This window comes from Mustela nivalis (assembly GCF_964662115.1).
Source record: "Mustela nivalis genome assembly, chromosome: 8".
Classification (NCBI taxonomy): Eukaryota; Metazoa; Chordata; class Mammalia; order Carnivora; family Mustelidae; genus Mustela; species Mustela nivalis.
The window spans coordinates 111,139,622-111,163,509 of NC_139027.1; the positions used below are offsets into that span (position 1 = coordinate 111,139,622).

At 38.0% G+C, this 23,888-nt stretch overlaps 1 protein-coding gene across 4 annotated transcripts in view; it reads right to left on the reverse strand.

Annotated features, from left to right (window-relative positions):
• PLCB1 (phospholipase C beta 1) overlaps nt 1–23,888 on the reverse strand; it is a 679,075-nt gene that overhangs the window by 199,329 nt on the left and 455,858 nt on the right. For all 4 annotated transcript variants that reach the window (XM_082744416.1, XM_082744417.1, XM_082744418.1 and 1 more), the window contains exons 5-9: nt 19,421–19,500; nt 17,567–17,620; nt 16,437–16,512; nt 8,983–9,083; nt 7,468–7,634 (exon numbers count right to left, since the gene is read on the reverse strand). In XM_082744416.1, the coding sequence (XP_082600542.1) occupies nt 7,468–7,634; nt 8,983–9,083; nt 16,437–16,512; nt 17,567–17,620; nt 19,421–19,500 (478 nt within the window). The remainder of the gene's footprint in view (nt 1–7,467; nt 7,635–8,982; nt 9,084–16,436; nt 16,513–17,566; nt 17,621–19,420; nt 19,501–23,888) is intronic.

The window sequence follows — 23,888 nt, forward strand, 5'->3', positions numbered from 1 at the left end:
GGCCACCAGCCAGGCCTTTGTGAATGGTAACAACAAAGACATTTATGTTATAGATCAGAAGGGATGAGCTAGGGGAACTGCCTTTTTCCATGCTTTTTCTCTCAGTGCTCAATTCTGATTGTGCAGGGCTATTTATGAAAAGTGCTTATCTTTGAGTTCTTCTAAAAGTAGGTTTTGAGATAAGGATTTGAGTGCCAGTAATTTGTTTGGGAGGCAAACCCAGGAAATAGCAGTGAAGGAGTATAGAAATGGGAAAAGAAGGAAAGACGGCTTAGTAAAGCTACAGTTGTGGGCAACTCTAGGGGAAGTTCTAGCTTGTAGTGGAGCTGTTGACTGTATTAGAACAATGTATGCCGAGGGATGTGGGAAGTGTACCTAGGTCTGTTAGTGTGGGTATAATCACATTTTACAGATGAGGAAACTGAAGCTCACGCAAGTCAAGTCCTTTGCCAGAGATTAACCGGCCTAACCATGAACACTTTTCCTCTTACTTTAATTATGGCTTGTTTGATCTCTCAAGGTTAAACAGCAGACGTTAATAAAAATAACCATATTTTTAGTAACTTCTGCTTCCTACCCACAAATGGTGCTGGGAAAATAAAGATTTTTTAAAAATCTACTGGGAAGGGGACACCTGGGTGGCTCAGTGGGTTAAAGCCTCTGCCTTCGGCTCAGGTCATGATCCCAGGGTCCTGGGATCGAGCCCCAAGTAGGGCTCTCTGCTCAGTAGGGAGCCTGCTTCCTCCTCTCTCTCTACCTGCCTCTCTGCCTACTTGTGATCTCTGTCTGTCAAATAAATAAATAAATAATCTTAAAAAAAAAAAAAAGAAAAATCTACCGGGAAAATTAAGTGATGAAGTAAGTAGTAAAATTCTAGCATAAATCTTCACCTCTTTAACTATAATTCCATCTTAATAAAAAAAATATATAAATGAGTTGACTGAGTCAGAAATGAATATTAGTGCACACATAGGACTGGGCATATATTTTTTCAGTCTTTATCATCAGATAATTCTAATTTCCTATCACTTGCAATAAGTTAAATAAGTCACTCAGCCAAGAGACAGCAACATTCAGGAATGCCTCTGCCCAGTGCAGTGAATCGGAATTCCAGATCTGTACGTGGTCTGAAATAATTTGGCATAAATACCAATGACCACTTTTCATCAGTTCAAGTCAAAAAGGTCTTGTAGGCAGCCATAAACACATGCAACCTGCCTATCATAAGAAACTTAATTTACCCAGCATTTTCTTTAAAAAATGAGAGGACGAGTAGGTGGGATGCGTCAGAGGTTAAATGGCTTCCTAAGGTGAAATAAACAGTATTGGTGAATTATTGATTTCTGACCCAGGTTTAGTGGAATCAGCTCTTCTTATCTGCCTGGGCAGGCAATCTTGCTCCTGGGAAGCACATCTGGACTGAATTTCAGGGGACCACATCCCTGCCACTGTCAGTCCAAACCATGTGGTTTAAGTAGTGGCCTCCTCATTGGCTCAAGGGAGAGTCATGTGACGACCTAAGTCTGTCCAATTATTACATTCTATTCTCCAGGCCACAGAGATCCTCCTTCAGCAGTGACCTTGTGTGACTTAAGCCAGGCTGGGGTTTCTGGTACTTTTGATGGAAATATGAGTAAAAGTAATCTCAGTATTAGAGTTGTTGGTGGCTTTCTTGTTAATTTAGGAGAGTCTGCCCAAGCCAGCCTATTGCACGCGGTACAGAGAAAATGATTGCAGATGTAGAAAGACAATTCTGATGACATCATTTGAGCCCCTGGATCCAGTCAGGCCTGAAGTCATTAAAACCTTGCAGTGTAAACTCTGACAGTGTTGTTGTTTTTAAATTTTATTTTTTGTAGTGCAAGTGCTTGACTTAAGCTTTGATGGCTGAGGTATCCATTTCAAAAAGGCATCCACTTCAAAGACAATTATCTTGAATAAACCCATTGCCAGCCACATGACTATTAGGAAGCCAGGCCTCTTCCACTCATCAAGGCACCTTTGATTTAGAAGGTTTGGTTTAACTTCAGTAACTGGCCATTTGGGTCACTTGTCTTCTCTCTTCCTGCCCTTATGTTTTTATATTTCACCAATAAAGAGTGAGCCCATGGAACCCTAGGCATACCGGCATGCTCCCTTTCACTCTCTTTCTCTCCCTACAAGTGATCGCCATGTGTGGTCCCAGATGCACTGAGTAGTTTCCAGGTCTTATAAATAATAAGCATCTTGGGACGCCTGGGTGGCTCAGTGGGTTAAGCCTCTGCATTCAGCTCAGGTCATGATCTCAGAGTCCCACATGGGGATTTCTGCTCAGCAGGGAGCCTGCTTTCTCCTCTCTCTCTGCTTGCCTCTCTGCCTGCTTGTGATCTCTTTCTCTCTCTCTCTATGTCAAATGAAGAAATAAAAAATCTTAAACAATATATATATAAAAAATAATGATAAGCACCTTTTTCTCTCCAAGTTACATGGTGGTTGTTGATGAAGGGCATCCTACAGTCATAATAAGAACCATAAGGGTCAGTATAACAACATTGGTTATTTTTATTAAAGGCTTTTTATTTATTTTTTTGACACACAGACAGAGAGATCACAAGTAGGCAGAGAGACAGGCTGAGAGAGAGAGGGCAAAGCAGGCTCCCCGCCGAGCAGAGAGCCTGATGCGGGGCTTGATCCCAGGACCCTGAGATTGTAACCTGAGCAGAGGCTTAACCCACTGAGCCACCCAGGTGCCCCGACAACACTGGTTTTTGAAGCTGAGACCAACACAAAACACTCCTTGACTTTTTGCTCATATGCACCAATAATAAATTTCTTTCTGTGCTGCAGTTAAGTTTCTGTCATTTTTCTACTGTAGGAGTTCCACCTAATACTACAGGTTGGAAGAGTTTCAAGCCCCGGATTGCCTCTAGAACACTCTGGGTGCATCTTGCCATTGACAAAAATGACATAATATAGTTCAATTGTGTAAGTATTTAAAATAAGTATCTGGAAAATACAATAGGTTTTTTCTGGTACTGATGTTACTATTAGCGTAGGTCTGTTTAAAGCAAAAAATGCTTGCTCTACCTCAACTTCTATTTGCTTTGTTTAAAACCAAATCAATTTGCTACTGTATTTTGAGTTCATTTTAATTATTTAACTATTAATTCAGGCAGTACTGATCAAATACTAAAAGAGATGATATGGTTTCATCTTGAGGATTTAATTGCAATAAAGCAAGGGAACTTTTGTACAACGTATTATAAAAATTGAAGAGAAAGAACTGATTTAAAAAAGGAATGTAGCTAGAAACATCTGTTAATATCATAATCTGTTATATTAATTCAATTGCTTAACAAATACTCATAAACACCTGCTCTTCACAGAAAAACAAAAATGTGATCAGACTCAATGTTTTCTCTGGGTTTGCTTTATTAAAATGAATTTTGGCCTTCCTTTACAGACATAACAGTTCAATGTAATCTATGGTCTGTTACCTGGGATATCAATTTCTTCTTTTCATGCTAATTTTACTCATTGCCTTCCTTCTGAAAGGTGTAAGTGAGTAAAGAAACCAAACAAACTCCCTTTGGGAGACATTAGTTTTCAGACTGACATTCAGGACCCTTTGGAAGAGGCTGGGGTCATTGTGTATTCCTGTGTTAAACATGGTTTAGCATTACGCATTTTGTTCCAGTGCAAACAACACAACGGATCAAGGCATTTTGCAATGTGTGATTTTTCAATCATAAAAATTAACGAAACTCCCTTGAGAACAGTATTTTCTGCAAGAAGTTCAAATTTTTCTTTGTGGAGCCCGAACATATGCACATTTGGCCTTACACTGTTCAGAAACCCTGTGATTGTTTATCACCAATACAGGCGTCTTCAAAAACAAGAATTCCAGCATGGAAATGGGGCCAACCTGCCAATGACAGCAGGCCCGCAAGGCATCAAAGTCTATTATTCCTTCTGTTTTTTCATTTCACAAATCTATGTTTAGTCGACTAACCTATGGTAAGTTTAAGCATTTTGATGTTTGGCCATATTGAAAAATTTTCACTTAATTTTAGATTACCTCCTATGTAAAAATTATGTGCAGTGCATATGAAAACTAAACATTAGCATATGGCAACTTTGTGTAAAGTTTGTTTGTTTAACACCTACTTTAAAAACATAAGTTTCTTCATATCAGAGAATATAGTTATATTGTTACATATATACATTATGGATGCATCTTGGTATTAGCAGTATATAACAAATATAGGCAATATGGAAGTATCTTTTTCAGAAAACTGAAATTGAATTCGTGGGTAAATATAACCAATGCTTATGCACATTTGAGGAAATAGTCAAAATGAAAGTAGCAGAAAAATTATAATGTAATATACTGATTTTCATCTTCTAATTTATTCTAAGTATATTTCTTATTATAAGTATAATACAATGTAAGTATACAATGTAAGTATATTATGTTGTAATATACTTATTATATGCTACTAATATCCTACTTATTTTCTTTTGTGTTTATTCATCAAAAAGTATTAACTAGTTGACTGAAAGTTAAAAATTCTTTTCTCAAAGATCATCTTAGTATGAATATTAGATAAGTCATTTGACCTCAAATTTTAGTTTGCTTCTCTTTACAAAATAATAATGTACATTTTGAAAGTCATATAATGGGACACCTGAGTGGCTCAGGGGGTTAAGCCTTTGCCTTCTGCTCGGTCATGACCTCAGGGTCCTGGGCTCAAGCCCCACATTGGGCTCTCTGTTCGGCAGGGAGCCTGCTTCCCCCTCTCTCTCTGCCTACTTGTGATCTCTCTGTCTCTCTGTCAAATAAATAAATAAAATCTTAAAAAAATTTTTTTTTAAAATGAAAGTCATGTAATGAATGAAAACTAATTTCCTTGTAAATCTGTATGTCATCATATTGAAAGTAAACCATACTTTCCTAAATTCCACTTTGTTTGATTTTACTTGTAGCTATGTTATAAATAAGAAGATATGAAAGAGAGTTTTTGGGGGCTCCTGGGTGGCTCAGTGGGTTAAGCCACTGCCTTCGGCTCAGGTCATGATCCCAGGGTCCTGGGATGGAGTCTCGCATCGGGCTCTCTGCTCAGCAGGGAGCCTGCTTCCTCCTCTCTCTCTGCCTGCCTCTCTGCCTGCTTGTGATTTCTCTCTCTGTCAAATAAATAAATAAAATCTTTAAAAAAAAAATAAAAGAGAGTTTTTGGAAAAATCCTAAAGTCAAATATCAAATGTGAAAAGCAAAACCAAATTTAAAAATTGATTTTCCTCTTTGTATAAAAATATTATTAAAACTCATAATTACTAGCAAATTCAGCTTTTAACTCAGCAATTTCTTAGTCCTACAAAGAAAGATTTCAAAATCGTTCTCCTTTTGACAATGAAACAACACAGCACAATAAAACAATTTTCTCAAATATCTGTGCTCACATAAACAGACCCAAAGCAGCAAACAAAATGACGCTCGTGTTTATTTTCTTTTAAGAGTTTTTGAGTTAAGAAATGAAATCTGTGATTAAAAAAAAAAAAAAAAAAATCACACCAGGGCTGACATGGAGGCTTATCATCAGTTTCATATTAAGTTGTGGAAAAACAAATGAAACTGTTATTTTAAATGTACCTGAAATTTGTGTGCCTGCTGTAATTATGAAATTCATACCTAGAGCATCTCTATGATAGCACCAAATAAACTCGCAAATGCTAAGAGATATCATCTTAATTTTCCATTAGAGTCAACATGGGTTCGCCAGGGTTATAGAATGTTACAATAATCTGTCACAGATTTCTCTCTTTGTATCCTCTACTTCCTGCATTTGATCAGAGAATGGCGGATGGAGGCATCATACGCTGGCTGAGGAATGGATTGTTCATAGTGTGGAGTGAGAAGGGGAGGAAGCGGCAAAATTTAGGCTCTGAAGTGCCTCACTGGTTTCACAAAAGCTATTTGTTTCCTTTGTGCCATGGGCTGTTTACGGAGGTCTTGTTGGATTTGTTATATCATCGTGTTAGTTACATTTGGTGAAGTTCAGATTTCAAGTTGTGCCAGTGAAATCTGCAAGGAGTTAATCCCTGCATAACACTAAGGAGAAATGCCACCTGGCTGGGGATGGAAGGGTATCAGGATAGGTAGGTTCAAGGGGGTGTGAGCCTAGTGATGCCAACATACACCGATGAGTCATCCGTTTCCTTTGACGGGCCTCACCTCCATGGCAGGGATAAGGATGATGATGACAGCAAAGGCAAAGTGCTTGACCATGAAAATGAACAAAAGCCAAAAAAATTTCATCTGTGAGTTCCCAACTAAAAGCATGTAGGATAAAGTTAATGGTAATATTTTACTTTTATACTTAATACATTCATTTTTGTTTTCATTTAGAGGACTAATTCCAGAATAAATACAATGGGTTAAAAGGCATTTTAATCTACTTTTATGATAACCATCCTTATTAATGACGAAGAGCTTGCTAGAATTATTTCTGTTACTTATGACCTGCCTTCATATTAACATGCAATTTATCTTTCTTAATATTTGGTTAATTGCATTTTATTTCCCTCCCTGTGGAATAGCTAGGCAATTTATAATAACATCAGTGATAACACGCTAGTTTTCTCAATGAAGATATATCAGTCCAGGTGAGACGTGGTCTTAGTGGTAAAAGGAAGCTAAAGAGCTGATTCAGGGATGTGATGCCACGTGTAAATGGAAACTCGCAGCAAGTAAATCATTATGATCTTATTTTGGCAATTTATTTCTCCAGAATCAAAAAAACATGAATTTCTTAACTTCCAGGAAACCGAGAACTGTCTTTCCGATATTGATTTTTAGACTAATGATTTTTTCTACAAACACTGACTTTTTTTACATATAAAAAGCCAAATTTTACATTTTCCTAAGTGAAGAAATTCATCAGTAGTGTAAACTGGAAAAAAATAAGGGTTAGCTTTAGAGATTTAGGTTTCGTTTTAGAGATTTAGAGAAAGCTATGGGTCATTTTACAGAACTTGTAGAAACAGAGCCAAAAAGGCAACCTTTAAATGTTTCTTTTTTTTAGAGAGAGCGAGAGAATCTCCCAGCATGGAGACCAACATGGGCTCAATCCCACAATCCTGAGTTCATGAGCCAAAATCGAGTCAGATGCTTAACCGACTGAGTCACCGAGGTGCCCCCTGAAAAGGCAACATTTAAGATTTCCTGTATAAGAAATATGCATTCAGTCACTGGGTAAATTTAAGACAAAATGAATGATTAGACATTTAAAAAATATGTTACATGCATATATATACGTAACAACAACAACAGCAAAAATCACATGCCGAAATCTAATTGAACCACTAGTGACTTAAGACAGAAAGGAAAGGAGGCATACAAATGTGGGAAACAGATCTAACCAATAGGGGGTGACCCATTCTCAATTAGAAACCCCAGCTTCCCTACAGTGTGGGGCAAAGTGGACTGACCTTTTTTGGCGAGACTATTGTTGGGTTCATACTTCTCGATCAATACTTGGACTTGTTCTTGCTTTAAAGGTGGGTAAAGTATTTCATTTAGCCGGGGATCTCGCTGCTTAAGGTTGATAAAGTCCATCATCTGATCAACAGTAAGGTATGGTTTGCTTTTGGCACCACTAAAACCAATTAAAAACCAGAAATTAGAATACTGGTCCACCAAATGTCATTCATATATTTGCACTTAACTATAGGGAAACAAAATCCTCCCACCCCTGGTAAGCTATCTGGACATTCCCATCTGACCTGGAAAACGTGTGTTTCATCATCACAATTGCTGCATTCTATGGGGTGCAAATATCTTTTGCAATCCCTGCCACTAAATCTCAATGCCCTTGAAGTATACCAGATGCGTAAGAGAATCCACAGTAGGAAAACAGCGCATCTTCTGTGTAAAGCTGCACCACTCTCAACTGAACACAGCACATATGGGTTGTTTTTTGGATTATGACATTAACCTTCTGGTTTAGTCATCAAATTCCCACATCCCACCTCATCATTTAGAGATCTATTTATTACTCACTACTTAGAAAAAAAAAGTAAACAACCTGGGTACATTTATATTTTCATTAAGTTATGCTTCAGCAAAAATCTGTAAGTCTTCAACATAGTGTGATTCAATTTCCCATTTCAACCCTGTTGACAACCCAAAGCCAAGTTCAATGGTACAATTATGGCTGATGCTCAAAACATCATTGATAGCAATGAACATCACAAAGTGAGTATATCCAGTGTCATTCTTAGCACTGTTGGCCTGTCTTCCACATAAAAAAAAAAAAAAAAAAAAAAAAAAAAAAAAAAAAAAAAATCCTTATTTTGTTGATCTATTTTGGTTGATTTTCTGTCACCCTGTGGATTTCAGTGAACTAGGAAAGGTGAATGGCTACTGCCCTGCATTTACCCTGGTGTTTTGGCTTGTTTCTTTTCTTTTCTTTTCTCTTTCTTTCTTTCCTTCCTTCCTTCCTTCCTTCCTTCCTTCCTTCCTTTCTTTCTTTCTTTCTTTCTTTCTTTCTTTCTTTTTTTTAAAGAATGGCTATATATTTTCTAAAATAAAAACAAATGACTTTCCTCTGGGAGGGTGCTTAGCAATCCAGAGTTCTCATTTCACTAATGTGTGTCTAAGACGTAACCTGACTGGTTTCCCGGTCAGAGATCTTCCTGCATCACGTGTCTCCACTGAGCCAAGATGCTCTATTCTAGCTGTAATCTTCAAACTATGCAAAGTCACCCACGGATACTAAAACACCAATACCCAGCAACAGATCATGGCAAACATCCACTCATTAAAAGCAGTGGTTGCCCCTCTGGGGTAGGAATGTTGATTGTCTCCAACAAATTACACAGAAGCATTGTTGTCATACACAGTGCCCGAAGAGTTCTCTCATCTCCCTCCATTGCTTAATACATCCTGCCCAAGCCACCCCAAGCTGAAAAAAAGTGGGTTTGAATGCAGTGTTGTTCTCTTACAATTCAGAAAAGATGTTATCAATTTCAGGTCGAGGGCAAAGGTTGTTCAGGAAAACTCTGTACACTTCTGGAGTGAAATCTTCTTGAGGTATTGAATCGTTCTGGGAAATAAAGCAACAGGGTCAGTGAAATGTCTTATTCTTTCCCTATCCTACCCCCTACCCTCTTTTCAAGTCTCTCTCTCCCTTCCTCTTTCTACAGGAGCCCAGGGTAAACATTCAGAAAACATCTATGAGGCCAGCTGTAGAGTTCATTTGGACACTTGCTTTGAAGAATCAAATGTCATCCTTTCTGTTGCTTGGTCACTATAATTTAAACTTAGTTTTCTGCATCTCAAGGGATGTTAACACAATTTTTAAAGTACATTTACTAAGTAAGTTAGACCTAGCAAAACCAGATTCTGTACTGCAGATTTTTGTTAGGTTGCTTTTTTCTTTTTTAGTTTCAATCTTTTAAAAAATTGTTATAAAATATACACACCATAAAAATGACTATTTTAACCATTTTTAGGTGTACAGTGGCATGAAGCATATTCACATTGTTTATAGGCTATTTAGAAGATGTTTGAATAATTTTTTTAAGGGCAAAGAACCTGGAAACAGACATTTTCAAAATGAACACATAAATTCCAATTTTGTATCTTTTTTATTTTCAAAGAATGTTCCTTCTGGTTTAAGTAACCTGATAAATTATAGAACAGTTTTTGTAAGTAGGAGAGCACTAGTCATTATTTCTCACTGATTCCTCTTGGTCTTACTGTTTGGGAAGCAAGTCATTGATATAAAAAGTCATTTCTGGACTTATATTTTTGTTTAGTTGGGCTGCCATGGAAACCGGAAGCATGTATTCAAACCTTATTCAAGGTTAACAGGAAAGACATTCTTCATACGGTTTTCTTATTTCAGGTATGTGTTTATATAATTATTTTTATGTTCAAGCCCTTAAACGAAGAAAAAAAAAAACCACCAAAATCCCTTCCTTTTACCAAGTGCATATGTTTTGAAATGTACTTTTATAGAAGCACCTAAATTTGTTCTCTGAAATTGTACCCTGCCTGCTAACAGATAAGAGAAGTTAGCTCACCACTTGGCAAACAGCAGGAGTCTCATATTTGTGGAATGAATGAATAAAATAATATTTCCTTTACTAAATCCATTTATAGAGCTGGAAAAAAGTCTACTTTGCAAAACAGAATTTTGAGATAACCAAACAACACGTGTAGCAGTATGCACAGCGAGGTCTATTATCAGTGGTCCAACGCAGGATTGATATACTTGGGTCTTACTGAACTTTTATTTTTTTCTCTCTTCTTCTGTTAGCTTAAAACCTCTTCCTCCTGCCCTGGGTTTTGTCTTTCTTTCTGGGCTACCATTACATTTCATTGGTGTGGTATTTCAACACTCTAACTATATTGTGCTCCCAGCTGTATGGCTCTGTTTCTTAGTAACATGCAGAACTACACAAGCTAGGACTTGTGTGTTGCTTGTTAATTGCTAGATTTCCTGTGTGACGCATAATACGTCCACAATAAATATTTACTAAGTATATAAATGTACATTATGAGAAAGATAGAAATTGATAGAACAGAATTCCCATGGGATATCAGATTCAACTGAAGTCATTTATATAAGATTCCATACATATAATTTCATAGAACAGTATGCTTTCCTGAAACTCTAGCCATTGTTTATTTGCCAGCTGTGGATTATGACTTTTTATTAAGGAGGAAAAATTAACGAGATAATCTAAATAAACACGATATTATTTTCATTGCCAGTTAGATGTTAGCACATAGAAAAGAAACCACTTCAATACAGCTGACTTTCTTTGTCTCTTTTTCTTGGTCTCACTTGACTGATGAGGATACCCAAAAGCTTTTAGGGTTGATGTAGGAAAACAGAAGAAATATTTTTGGAGACATGAGTTAAAATGAGTATCACTGAAAGCTGAACTGAAAGGGTTTGATGAGGTATCTGTGAAAAAGCTATTGACAAGTCCTAATTCCTTACATCTTAAACAAGGCTGAAATTCACAAATTTCATTTACATATTTTCTTTTCCTGGATCTCATGATTTGGTGAAATGGATGGAACAGAGTCATTGTGTCCTATCTGAGCAGGAGGAAGCCCCCAATCCAGCATTCTAAAGATCATACCCAGTGTTCACTCTTCTCTAATCCTGCCTGACCACACTAACTAAAGGTGGCATATTCTTCTTTTGTGTTCACAATTCACATTTATATATTTTTATTACAGAATCTATCATACAGTTTTCCCCATATTTTTTATATTTCTGATTTTCTACTAGACTATGAGTTTTTGAGTGAAGTCACTAACTTTCCTTTAATTCCTTTGTGTCCCAAATATGCCACCAGGCATAATAGTTACCCAATCAATGTCTGCTGGTAAACCCAGGACATAGGACCCAACCTTAGGTCTTTTGCTTGTAGTCTAAGACTTGGCTCACCTCATCATGCTTCCAATACAAAACAGATCATCAGTGATTACTTGTTGCTATTATTAGAAGAAATTTTTGGAGGGATAATTAAGAAGGGCAATACAGTCTTATTCAGGCCCATTTATTCCAGAAATTGTGAGGTATTGGTAAACTTTAAAAATGATGTTACTTCAATTCCATGCTTAGATACAAAGAATCCCAAAAGGGAAAAGATTCTTTTGAAATTTGATGGCAGTACTGATGGCATGCGTATTTCCAGATTCCACAGATCTAGTTATGACATATCCACATGTTAAATTAAAAGTAAGAAAGGGTGGGGCACCTGGGTGGCCCAGTGGTTAAAGCCTCTGCCTTCGGCTCAGGTCATGAACCCGGGGTCCTGGGATCGAGCTTAGCAATGGGCTCTCTGCTCAGTGGGGAGCCTGCTTCCCCCTCTCTCTGCCTGCCTCTCTGCCTACTTGTGATTTCTGTCTCTCAAATAAATAAATAAAATCTTTAAAAAAATAAGAAAGAGGGGGAAAAGCCCCCCACATATATGCAAATGAAAAAAATCCTCAGAGGAAAAGAATATTTAATGAGCATTTACTCCACACATATGGAGCTTAGGTTTTTGTTTGATCCCATGTCACCTCTAGGTAGTTGTGACTCTTTTCAGATTCAAACACTAGGGACATGGCTGCTTACAAAACCTGTCTAAAGTCCCAAGTGTGCGTGTGTGTGTGTGTGTGTGTGTGTGTGTGTGTGTGTGTATGGAGCTCCTATGGCTTTGAATGCAGGTTGTTTGATTCCATAACTCACACTGTAATCCAACAAACTAAGTGTTCACATCAACTTATTCTCAATATTTTTGTTCTAAAGCTGTAAGGCAAAAGTTGAGTTAACCATAGAGTACATGATATAATTACAAGTAAATTACTTTAATAACGCAAATTCATAGTGTGGTTTAAAGATAGAATTTTGATATTAGTTATTTTAAAAGTCACAACTACATAAATGATTGCATTTTGGATGTATATTCTGGGTCTATGGCATAGGAGAAAGGCAACATATAACAGCTTTCCTGGGAAAAGTTTCTGTACATTTGGTTTATTGTATTCTTCAGTAAAATTTATGGTACTCTGTTTTTTAAGACGTTATTTATTTGAGAGAGAGAGAGAGAGAAAGCGAGCACAAGCAGAGAGAGACAGAGGGGGAGGAAGAGAATTTCAAGCAGACTCTCTCCTGAGTGGAGCTTGATACAGGGATCGATCTCATGACCCTGAGTTCTTGATCTAAGCAGAAACCAAGAGTCTCACACTTAACCTACTGAGCCATCCTGGTGCCCCCTATGGTAAATCCAAAAGAATCACTACTTTCCTTGGTATTACATAATAGTTCATAACTATGGTAAGCGTTATCATTTAAAGCAAAAACACTTGACTTGAACAATGCAGGGGTTTAGGGGTGTTGACACCCTGCCACACAGTTGAAAATCCATGTGTAACTTTTGATTTCCCCCCAAAACTTTACTAATACTGTTAATTGGGAGCCTTACTTATAACACTAGTAAATTAACACAGATTTTGTATGTTTTATATATATATTCTATGTGGTATTCTTACAATGACATAGCCTAGAGAAAATAAAGTGTTATTAAGAAAATCATAAGGAAGAGAAAATACATTTATAATCCTGAACCATATTTACTGAAAAAATCCATATGTAAGTGGACCTGTAGGGTTTAAATCCATGTTGTTCTGGGGTCAACTGTCCATGTATTTATTCCTATCTTGTTCATTAAAGTGCCAGTGCTATGTGATGACTATAATACAACTTGAAATGGCATGAGCTATTTTCAAGGTCACAAGCCTGAGATCAAGGGGAATTTGGTACAAGTAAACTACTTTCAGTTCTCAGAAAGTCTGTGGGTAAAATGGTAATTTTTGGGGGGTGCCTGGGTGGCTCAGTGGGTTAAAGTCTCTGCTTCAGCTCAGGTCATGATCTCATGGTCCTGGGATCGAGCCCCATGTCAGGCTCTCTGCTCAGCGGGGAGCCTGCTTCCCCCTTTCTCTGCCTGCCTCTCTGCCTACTTGTGATCTCTCTCTGTCAAATAAATAAATAAAACCTTTTAAAAATGATAATTTTTCTGAATAATATGGAAAGGTCTCCAAAGATCTCCCTGGAAAATATGTTTGGATTATTAATAGAAGGACAGTAATTGCTTTGTCTCTCTTTTTAGATACAGTGCTACTTTTTAACAATTAAGGTAACTTTGGCAAGAAACTGTAATCTCTAAAGGAGTACCCTCTAAAGGAATGTGTTATTCCAGTGGATCGTGTTGGCCAGGATACAACTTCAAGTGCATTAATTATCCCTAACAATGTGCACAAAGATAATGTTTTAAAAATCTCAACAGGATATCCACTGTGTTTCTGGTAATGTATCTATTTACAGAACACAATTCAATCTAGTCTGAACGACCATTGGCTATGAAACAAGGTTCCCAGATATACAGCCCTATCTACCATTTATGTAACCTTTTCTTCTGTGGAGTGTTTAAAACACCTCTTGTCAGTGTATCCAGAATCTTTTTTGCTAATTAGTGGATTTTTTCTAGAACCGCTGTTGTGTAGATATGAAACTACAACAAGGATTTAAAATATCACTCAGTTTAGGGAAACATTTACTTCCTAGCTCTGAAATTGTCTTCAGTTTTTAGATCTTTTGAAAGCATCCTAATTCTACAAGTCCTAAGTATTTGAAGTAAATATACTTTACTATGAATAATGATCTTTCAAGATTTCATGATGGAGGTTGATTCTGTTTTTTAAAAAATCTCCAATTTGTTTCCAGAAAATTGTCACAACATCTAATTTACTAAAGATAAATATATTTTTTTCAATTTAAATAACTCCTGTTATTTGAATCTCATTTTCTTTTAAAAATGTTTCCAGTTGATATTGGTCTGAAAGCATGAACCTTTAATAGACATAATGGGTTGTAAAAACTCAATTTATATTTATTGACTGAATTGTCAGAATCCAATTGTTTAGAAAATTGCAATTTACAGGGAATTGATTGATGGATTTGATTTTCTATTCAGCTTTATTTTCTATTCTTTCTTTCTCTTAGCTGGATTCAAAATAAGTTAAAATTTTTGGTCGTTATATTCATAAGATGTTATCCAGTAAAGGTAAAATCAGGAGCAATTGCAGAGAAAAAAAATTCTTTTCATGTCTTTCTATTCATCTCTCAAGCTTCCTTTTTATGCTTAAATGCAGAGGTCTTTTTTTGTCACTCAGACCGGTGAATTCTTTCCATCCTCAGGACTTTGCACACGTGTTTTTCTTGTTCTCGAATCATCCTCTCTTACAAGGCCACACCACTCCTTTTGCTCACGGCACCACTCCTCACCCCACTCATTTACACTTGTATCATTCCACGTGTTTGAGGAACGCCCCCAGAAACTCTGTGGTCCTTGAGTCCTGGGACTGTATTTTGCCCACAACTAACATTCTCAGTGCCTGAGGGCAGGTAGTAAGAGCTCAGGAAATATTTGTTGAGCAAATGATGGGACCTTAACTGGCAAATTTATCTTACCCCAAAGCATCTAGGAAAGAGCAGTAATAAGTTCACTCATTTTATTTTGCTTATGAAAGAGCAGGTTAAAATGGTTGGAGGAGGGGTGCCTGAGTGGCTCAGTGGGTTAAAGCCTCTGTCTTCAGCTCAGGTCATGATCTCAGAGTCCTGGGATCGAGCCCCACATCGGGCTCTCTGCTCAGCGGGGAGCCTGCTTCCCTCTCTCTCTCTGCCTGCCTCTCTGCCTACTTGTGATCTCTGTCAAATAAATAAATTTTAAAAAGTGTTTGGGGGACACCCTCCATGTCTCTCCAATGTTGGTAGCATCCTCAGCCCTCTCTCCTAATAAGAGGAAACCGAGAGTGGGGGAGCACTCTTTCTTTTCTTTCAGTTACCTACCAAAGTCCTTAATAAACTTCACTTTTCTGAAAAGTATGCACAAGAATAGGCTAACACATTTAATAATAGCACTCAATACTTTTTCATAACCTGATGATAAGTTTAGCAATGGCTTCTTAACTTTTTTTCAGTGCAACTTGAACATTGACAGAGTGTTCCAAGAGGCTCAAAGTTTCTCCCTATAGTGTAAGTGCTATCCTTGGGAAAGAGCTTACTTGTTGCTTAGATACTAGGATAAAAATAATTTGCAATAGAAAGGCGAGTTCTGCATATAGCCTGAGAAAAAGGTTTTATACAACAGACTGCACTCTCCCAGAAAGGATGGTAACAAATAATTTTAGAGCCAGTTACATAGAAATGCACTGAAAGGAAGGCAAAATAATTTGGGTGGGCAACATTTTTGGAATGCCTCCAATGTGTTGGGCCTAAAAAAAAAAAAGAAAGAAAGCATGATACCTGGCTTTCCTCTCATCCACTTTACCACCATACAAGCAAAGTAGGCGGTTTCCAAACTGATCCTGCACCCCCCTCTCAGCAAAAACTTTGCAAGCACAGCCCTGCAGAGTATGTCGATATATTTATGTCCAAACATGTGCTACCATGTTAATTGTGTATTAACTTACACAGCGTAAAACCACACATTTAAAAAGGCTGGAATACAATGAAATCTGTATTTTAAATATCTTCCTAATCATAATCCATAATTACTAGCTAACATCTCTAGGAACATCAACAAAATATTTTGTTATTAAGGAGAAATTTAAATTCTTAGCAATAATACCTTTTGGCCAATACCTTTTCATACCAGGTGGTTTTGAAAAATCATTATTTACAAAGAACAAGGATCTTTCTGGATCAACATATTGGGTTTATGGGAATGAAAGAAAATATAACTATGGTGGCCCCATGTATTATAAATATTAAGTGAGTCCTATGGTCTTCTTACTTTAAAAAAGTGGGTAATATGGGAGCAAGTTATATTTCAGTATGATTATTCACAGATATTGAGTAGTGCTAAGTTTAGAAAGGCAACATGCTCACCCTTGAAGATGGAAGACTACAAGCCTCTAAAGCAGTTTCAACTCGTTTCCGGTCTGCTGAGAACAAGCGGTATATGCTGTGGAGTGAAATCACCACAGTGAGACATTGGTCATACTATTCTAGATGACACCAACCCAACCTATCGCACTGAATTCAAACCCTTTTGTCATTCAAGATATCCACTGCTCCATGCATCTGCGTTTAGGCTCTAAAAGACCTATGTATGTGCTTTTAAAAAAAAAAATGAAACAGCTAATATAAAATCAACGTCTTGAGGCAAAGTTGATGACCCAATTAAAAAACATCACACTAAATAGCCACTAGGCACTAAAACATATCCTGGGTAACTCTGTCTCTTGGCTGCTACTTCTTACTCTAAAGGCATACATTATTAATATTATTAAGAAAGCAGTAATTACTACTATTATTAATAATAATTTAACAGTGTAATGAACAGAAGCCTAATACGGGTAGCTAGCAGGTCAAAGGATAAAGGTTGAGCATGCATTTTCTTTGGTCAGTAATTTGGTTCTAAAAAATAAAATTTATGTATATCAACTATACTTCAATAAAACAGTGGTTAATTTATTGACAAATAGAGTTTAAATATTACATTAAAAATAGGATTGACTATTAGAATTTGAATTTATGGGATCTATTGAAACATGACAAAATCTAGCATCCAGAGCCCATCAGTCCCACAAGAAATATGATAGAGTTGAATTGTCATTGTCTCCTCTGGATGGGGCTTCACTCCTGCTCTTGACATTTGAGTTCGCAGCCCCTCCTTTGACGCTAGCATCATCTTGGTAGAGAGAGGCACTGAAGTCGCCCGATTGCCATTCCTAGAGCAGATCTGAATCTCAAATGGCCTTTTGGGTTTAATAGTTTCCCCCACCCTTTCCCCTCTCTTCCTGCTTGGTTGTTTCTTAAAAATGATGCCACAGGAAAATCGTTATGAGGAACCCAGCTGCACTGATGTGAACATGGAGTGTGAGGGAGAACGGGGTTACCATGCATTCTCAGGCTCCCACTTGGGCCAGTGGAGAAACAAAACAGAGCCATGGCATGGAGTCAAATCTTTGAGAAAATAACATGAACACTGATTGGGAAATGCTCCCGTAGCTTACTTTTTGAGAGGAATGCGCCCTTCTGGAGTGACTTGCAGCTTAAGTTTAGTATAGCTGTTGGAGAAGCAGAAAAACAAGTACTTAATCTTTAAAAAGCTGTCTATTAAAGAATGAAACACAATAAGAAAGGGCTCATGCGTATGTACCGTTTGCTGAATCTCAACAAACTGTTCAGGTCTCTGCAGCCTGCACCCAGATCAAGAAATAGAGCCTTCTCCCTTTAGCATTAATCCAGAAGGCCTTCTTATACCCCTTGGCAGAGCCTGGCCCCCAGAGGGAACCATTATTCTGACTTCAAAGAACATAGATAAGCTTTTTGGTCAACTTTGCACTTTATATAAACAGAATCACATTCTTTTGTGTCTGGCTTCTTTCATTTACTATTATGTTTTTGAGATCCATTCTCATGTTTTGCTTATAGCTGAAGATCATTCACTCTCAGTGGAAAGTATTTGATTGTGTCGTCATAGCTACTATGTTTATCTCTTCGACTACTTAGCGACATGTGGATAGAGAGACAGAGCGACAGAACTTGTGAATGCTGCTTATGGGTGTGTGGATTGGGATTACCACTTTATGGAACTGCATATGAACCATCAATCCCACATCTATATGTATATGCAGAAATGCTTATGATTTTATTCATCAAAAGGCATGTTCTAGAATGTGTATAGCAGCCATTCATAAAGAGACACTTGTTGGAAAGGGACATTTGCAATCAATGATTAGCCAACTAGAGGTTTTACTAGCTATAACAAGTTATGTTTCAGATAAGATGTCTTCTTTATCTCTGTGTCTCTTTCCACTAATACCACCTGGCACAACAGATGTTCTAGAAACATCTGTTAGATGAAGGACGACAAAATCAAAGTCGGTAAAAGGAAAGAAGAAAGGAAGGGATTTGGGGAAAGCATTAGAAGGGGCCTCAAGGTGACAAACTAAAGAGATGATCACATGAAAAAAACATTTAAGTGAAGACCTGTGAAGTACCAACAGTAAGAGAAATTCACAGAAGAGTAAGAAAGAAATGTAGGCTGAAGTCTTAGGTTTAGATTGATGGGTATGTCTTATAGAAGAAGATGGAAAAGAAAAAGGTAATAAAATAGAGGACCACCTAGTAACATTTGCACTTGTGGTTTTGATTTCAAGGCTTCCCAACCTCCTGGCCATCTATAGCTTCCAAAGTGAACACAGCCAGTTTTCCTTGCTGCTCGTTTGGCAAAAATCATTATTTTCCCTCGTCAAATTATTTTTAGAAAGACTGTGTAATTCCAGAGTGATTGGGTAATCCTGCTTTGCTTCTCTTTCCTTCTCCTTTTCATTCTGTGCCTTCCCCCACATCTTTTTCTCTTTTCTTACTACCACTTTCTGTGGTGGTCTAAGGCAGGAATCAGGACATCAGCCTATTGATTAAGTAGGGAGGGAAGTTAGTATAGCATCTATCAGAGATCTAAGACTGGAGAGAAATGAGTACCGTATGTTCCTCTTTCCCTTTGTCAAGTCAATAGTTGATATGACACATGTAGAAAGGAAGGGTTCTTTGAAATTAATAATTTTTGGTTCTGAGCACAGCTGTCGGTATTTGGACGTGTCTCCTTATTGTGTGTCAAAGGCACTGACATTCAGGGGAGCTCAGCCTAACACGGATGTGCAACTAGGAGGAAAAGAGTGATCTTTCTTGGAAGTTTTCCAATTCCAAACAGTGGAGGTATCAGTTCTCTAACAAATCCCAAAGGGAAGTTTATGTTTATCAATGTGCGAAGCCAGTGCAGTATAAACAAAAGACTCACAAAGGAGAAAGGAAACTGACTCAGAAGAAGCAACACCCTTTGTAATAAAATTAGAGCTACTTACGCTTTTTCCAGAAATGCGTCTCTTGACATATTTTGGGCCAGCAGGTTTGTTGCCAAACTGAAAACCTCATTTGTCCACTCCTGAAAGATGTAAATCACACTTACATTAGCTTAAATACTCTCCAGTAATTAGACACATGTTTTTAGCTAGGCTACCAGAAAGGCAAATTAGTTCAATTTGTATGCCGAAGGTATTTTCTTTCCTTCTTTCTCTCCTTTCCTTCTTTCTTTCTTGTAAAAATGACCTAATTAAATTCAAATCCCTGAGTTACTGCTCCTTTCTGAGGAAATGTTCTCTACACATAAACAGAGTCTGCTTTTTAAAAATCCCTATTGACATGGAACTTGGCACACTGCCTTTTATTAACCAAGTACTTTTTGCTAGTTTCCTAGCATTATAAAAAGATAAAGAGTTATAAAAAGTTGAAAATATAGTCAAATATATTTTCAGTACACCTGTAGATGTAATCTTCCTACTTTACTACTCAAGCCAAAGCAGCTATAACGGGGAACCTTTAAATGTTAATTACAGTTTTAGAATTTCTTGAAACCAGTTGCAGTCACAACATCACAGTCTCCCTCCTCCTGGTTCTGTCAGTCCCTCACTACTCCCCTAATCTTAATCCCTACCTCACACCACTCACCAGTGATCTCACTTGGCTTCCAAGAAAATGGAAAGCAGCAAATCCACACAAAGAATTGAAATTCCATTTTGAGCGATGGTTTTGAAAACAAAATTAACATTCTGCCCACGCCCCCACCCCCAACTCTTTAAGAGACGACATGAGGGCAAAGAAACCATATGTTTTTTTAGTTCTACAGCTTTTCCATCTAATTGTATTATTTCTTCTGTTGTTTTGCTGGTCTTCTGTGTTTTGCCTCCTGATTTAAGGCATTGATAATATACCATCATGCATTATAGTAACATTTGAGGTAGGACTTGTAGAATAAAGTGCTGAAGGAGGGAAGAGGGAATTCTAAGCAAAGAAGACTATCTGGGAGAAAAACCAGAGGTAAGCACACATAGTAGGACCCAGAGGGAATGGGGAGGAGTCTAGTAGGAATTGGAAAAAGAGGGCAAGTTGCAATGAGAAAAGTAGACCTGGGGGCAGAGTACAGAGAGCTTTCAAGTCTGTTGAGTTATCTGGAGATAATTTAGCAAGAGATGAGATTTATTGAAGGCCCCTTTTCAGGATGGGTAATGAGGAGACCTGAGGCCAAATTGCGTGTTGGGGAGATTATCTGGTGGCCCTGTGAAGAATGGAGTTGAGGCTGAGAAACCAAAAAGAAGAAACTCAGTTAGGAAGCTCTCCCAGTTTAGGAGAGAATTTAGGAGGCCTTAACCTCTATATTCTATGGGTGGAGGACTTGGAAGATGTGGCACAGAGTAATTGTGAGTGAAGCAAAATATTTGATCACCAAACTCTATGTATAAGAACAGAAGCATTGGAATAACTTTTTAACAGCTTTAAAATAAATTTATTCAAATTTGATCATTTTATTTAATTTTTTTGTAAGTAAAGCACTTTTTAAAAATGTTTTAAGATTTTTAATTATTTCTTTGATAGAGAGAGAGAGAGATCACAAGTAGACAGAGGCAGGCAAAGAGAGAGGGGGGAAGCAGGCTCCCTGCTGAGCAGAGAGCCCGACAAGGGGCTCAATTCCAGGACCCTGAGATCATGACCTGGGCCGAAGGTAGAGGCATAACCCACTTAGCCACCCAAGCACCTTTCAAATTTGATCATTTTAAATTAAGAGTAGTAACTACTAGTACTGGGTTTTACAATATGTTTCTGGCAAAATAGTTTTTGAGTTAAGGGTCAAACTTTAGACATTCCGAACTCCTTGGCAACTTTATGCATCAGTAAAAGCATCTGTAATTGAGGGCAGTGTACCATTTTGTATGTTTATTGGGAGCCAATTCCACACCAGTAGAAGTGAAGCCATTGTGAAGAGTTGGAGAAATTTAAAGTGGGCCTGGCCTTTTAGGTTGAAAAGTAAGGTCTTTGTTATAGCCAGCTCAATAGAAATACCAATGTGAGCTACATATGTAATTTAAAAATTTCTAGTAGCCACATTAAAAGAGTAGAGGAAGGGGCGCCTGGGTGATCAGTTGGTTAAGCGGCTGCCTTCGGCTCAGGTCATGATCCCAGAGTCCTGGGATCAAGCCCTAAGTCTGGCTCTCTGCTCAGCAGGGAGCCTGCTTCTCCCTCTCTCTCTGCCTGCCTTTCTGCCTACTTATGGTCTCTCTCTATCTGTCAAATAAATAAATAAAATCCTAAAAAAAAGGTAGAAGAAAACAGGTGAAACTAATTTTAATATATATTTTATTTTAGCTAATATTTCATATGCATGACTAACATATAATCAACATAAAATTGAGATATTTTATATTCTTTTATGTGCTTACTCTTTGAAGTGAGGTATGGAGTTTACATTTACAGCCCATCTTAGTTTGCACTGGCAACCTTCTAATTAATCAGTTAGCGGCAGGTAGCTGGTGGCTGTGGCTATAACATTTGGTCATTGCAGGTCTGCTAGATCCTTAGCTCTTTTTATGGATCCTTATATAAAGCCAGCTGAAGGACAGCATCATCACCACATTTACCACACAGCCAGTTAGCTCATTCAACAAGTCAAGTGTAATTTACTTTCATCACATTCTCAGAATGTGAGCATCTAAATTTCCAAGTGTGGAATTCCTAGAATTCACTGGCTTTCTGCAGCCTTTCGAGATGTTCTAAAGATGTAACCCAGGGATTATGCCAAGGATTCAGGGACTAATGCAGTGACCAAGGCAAGTTTAGAAATCACCCAACTCTTGGTTGGGTGCTGGTCTCAGTCTATATCCACTGAGCTAAAACAGCATGCGTCTTACTTTGGTTTCCTCGGAAGCAGACCCTGAGACAGGGATTTATGAGGAATGAGTTTATTATGACAGTTTTCTGGCAACTTTATAGGGGATTGATCAGGACTGGAAAGGGAAAAGTGTAGAAGGGTTGAAGGAAGAAGGAAGAAGGTAGATAGTAACTTTGGCTTTCTCCATCCTGATATAGACCACAATTCACAGTTGAGTTTTTGATGAAGAACAAGGGAGCTGGAGTGTCGCAATGCCCATGCCTGTTAGTCTTGGTTAAGGGCTGCTGGAGAGGGTGGAAATCCCCAGGCACTTCTTGGTTTCCTTGACAGTAGGCAAAGTGGATTTCAGATTCAGAGGGAGCAGCCAACAAAGAGACAAGGGTCCTGGCTGTTGGAAGTGAAAACATTGTGAGTGAAAGTGGAAAAGGACTGGAAGGAACATGGACAGAGTGCTCTGGAGTTAGCTATAGCAAGATAACATATCTGAGGAGTTTTGGGTACAAGAGATAGCTACATTGTGCAACCAAAGGCTTGGGGGAATGGATTCCCATACGTTCAAGAACAGTGTTTCTGAAATTTTCATGTACATATAAACTGCTGGGGGCAGGAGAGGTAGAGGGTCTTGCTGAAATGCAGATGCTGATTTGGAAGCATGCACAGAGAATGTGCATCCCAAGCGAAGTCAGCTGAACCATACTAGGAGCAGCAAGGCTTATAGTAGACTTGTAGCAATGATGGAAAGTTGAGTAGACATGAAGGACTTTAAGCTCCACACCAGATCTTGGGACTCAGAATCCACATATTTTTCAAGAAACCTTTGTATTTTTTTATGCATATTAACATTTGTTTGCACATTCTGCTGGGTAGGTAACAGCATTTTGAGTAGTAAGGACTCAGTTTGGGACTAGGACTAGCTAGGACTCAGTTTAGGAAACATTATTCTAATCTTTGTCTGCTTGCTCCCCAACCAAATAAAGAGATTGTTTTGGTTATTTGAGAATAACCAAATAGCTGCATTAAGAACAAAATGGCTAAAACCTGTGGCCTGAGCTGCTTAAAGCAGCCTTAGCTCACCCTGAGATTATGGGATTTTTTGCTGCAGGACAGATGAAGCCCACTCTGGCAGGGTTCTCATATATCCAATGCTGGACCTTGGTGAGTTTGGCACTGGAAGGATAGCTTCTTATTTGATCCGGAGGGCTGGTTTTTCTACATTGATAGACAAGATTCTGAAGATTGCCACGAAGCGTGGCTCCACTTCTACTATTTCAACCCTGAAGTTTCTTAAGTGACATTTTCTGTCTTATAATCACTCTTTTCTCAAAGCGCACAACAGAGATCTTAATGAGAGAAACAGAGCTGAAAGTAAAAACAACAACAACAACAACAACAAAACAACAGAGCTGAAGGTCAACTTCCATGAAATTTCATCTGGAGTTGAAGTGGGCATGTTTGTGCCTTTATCTCTGCAGAACTGTCTGCAATTCCCTCACTGCATGGGTGAGGGCGCTCTTACTGAGATGCCCGGACTGACGCCATTATAGATAGCAAGTTTTCCTACCAGGTTGCAAACTTACTTTATTTCTAAATCCATTTCAGTTTCTTCATTC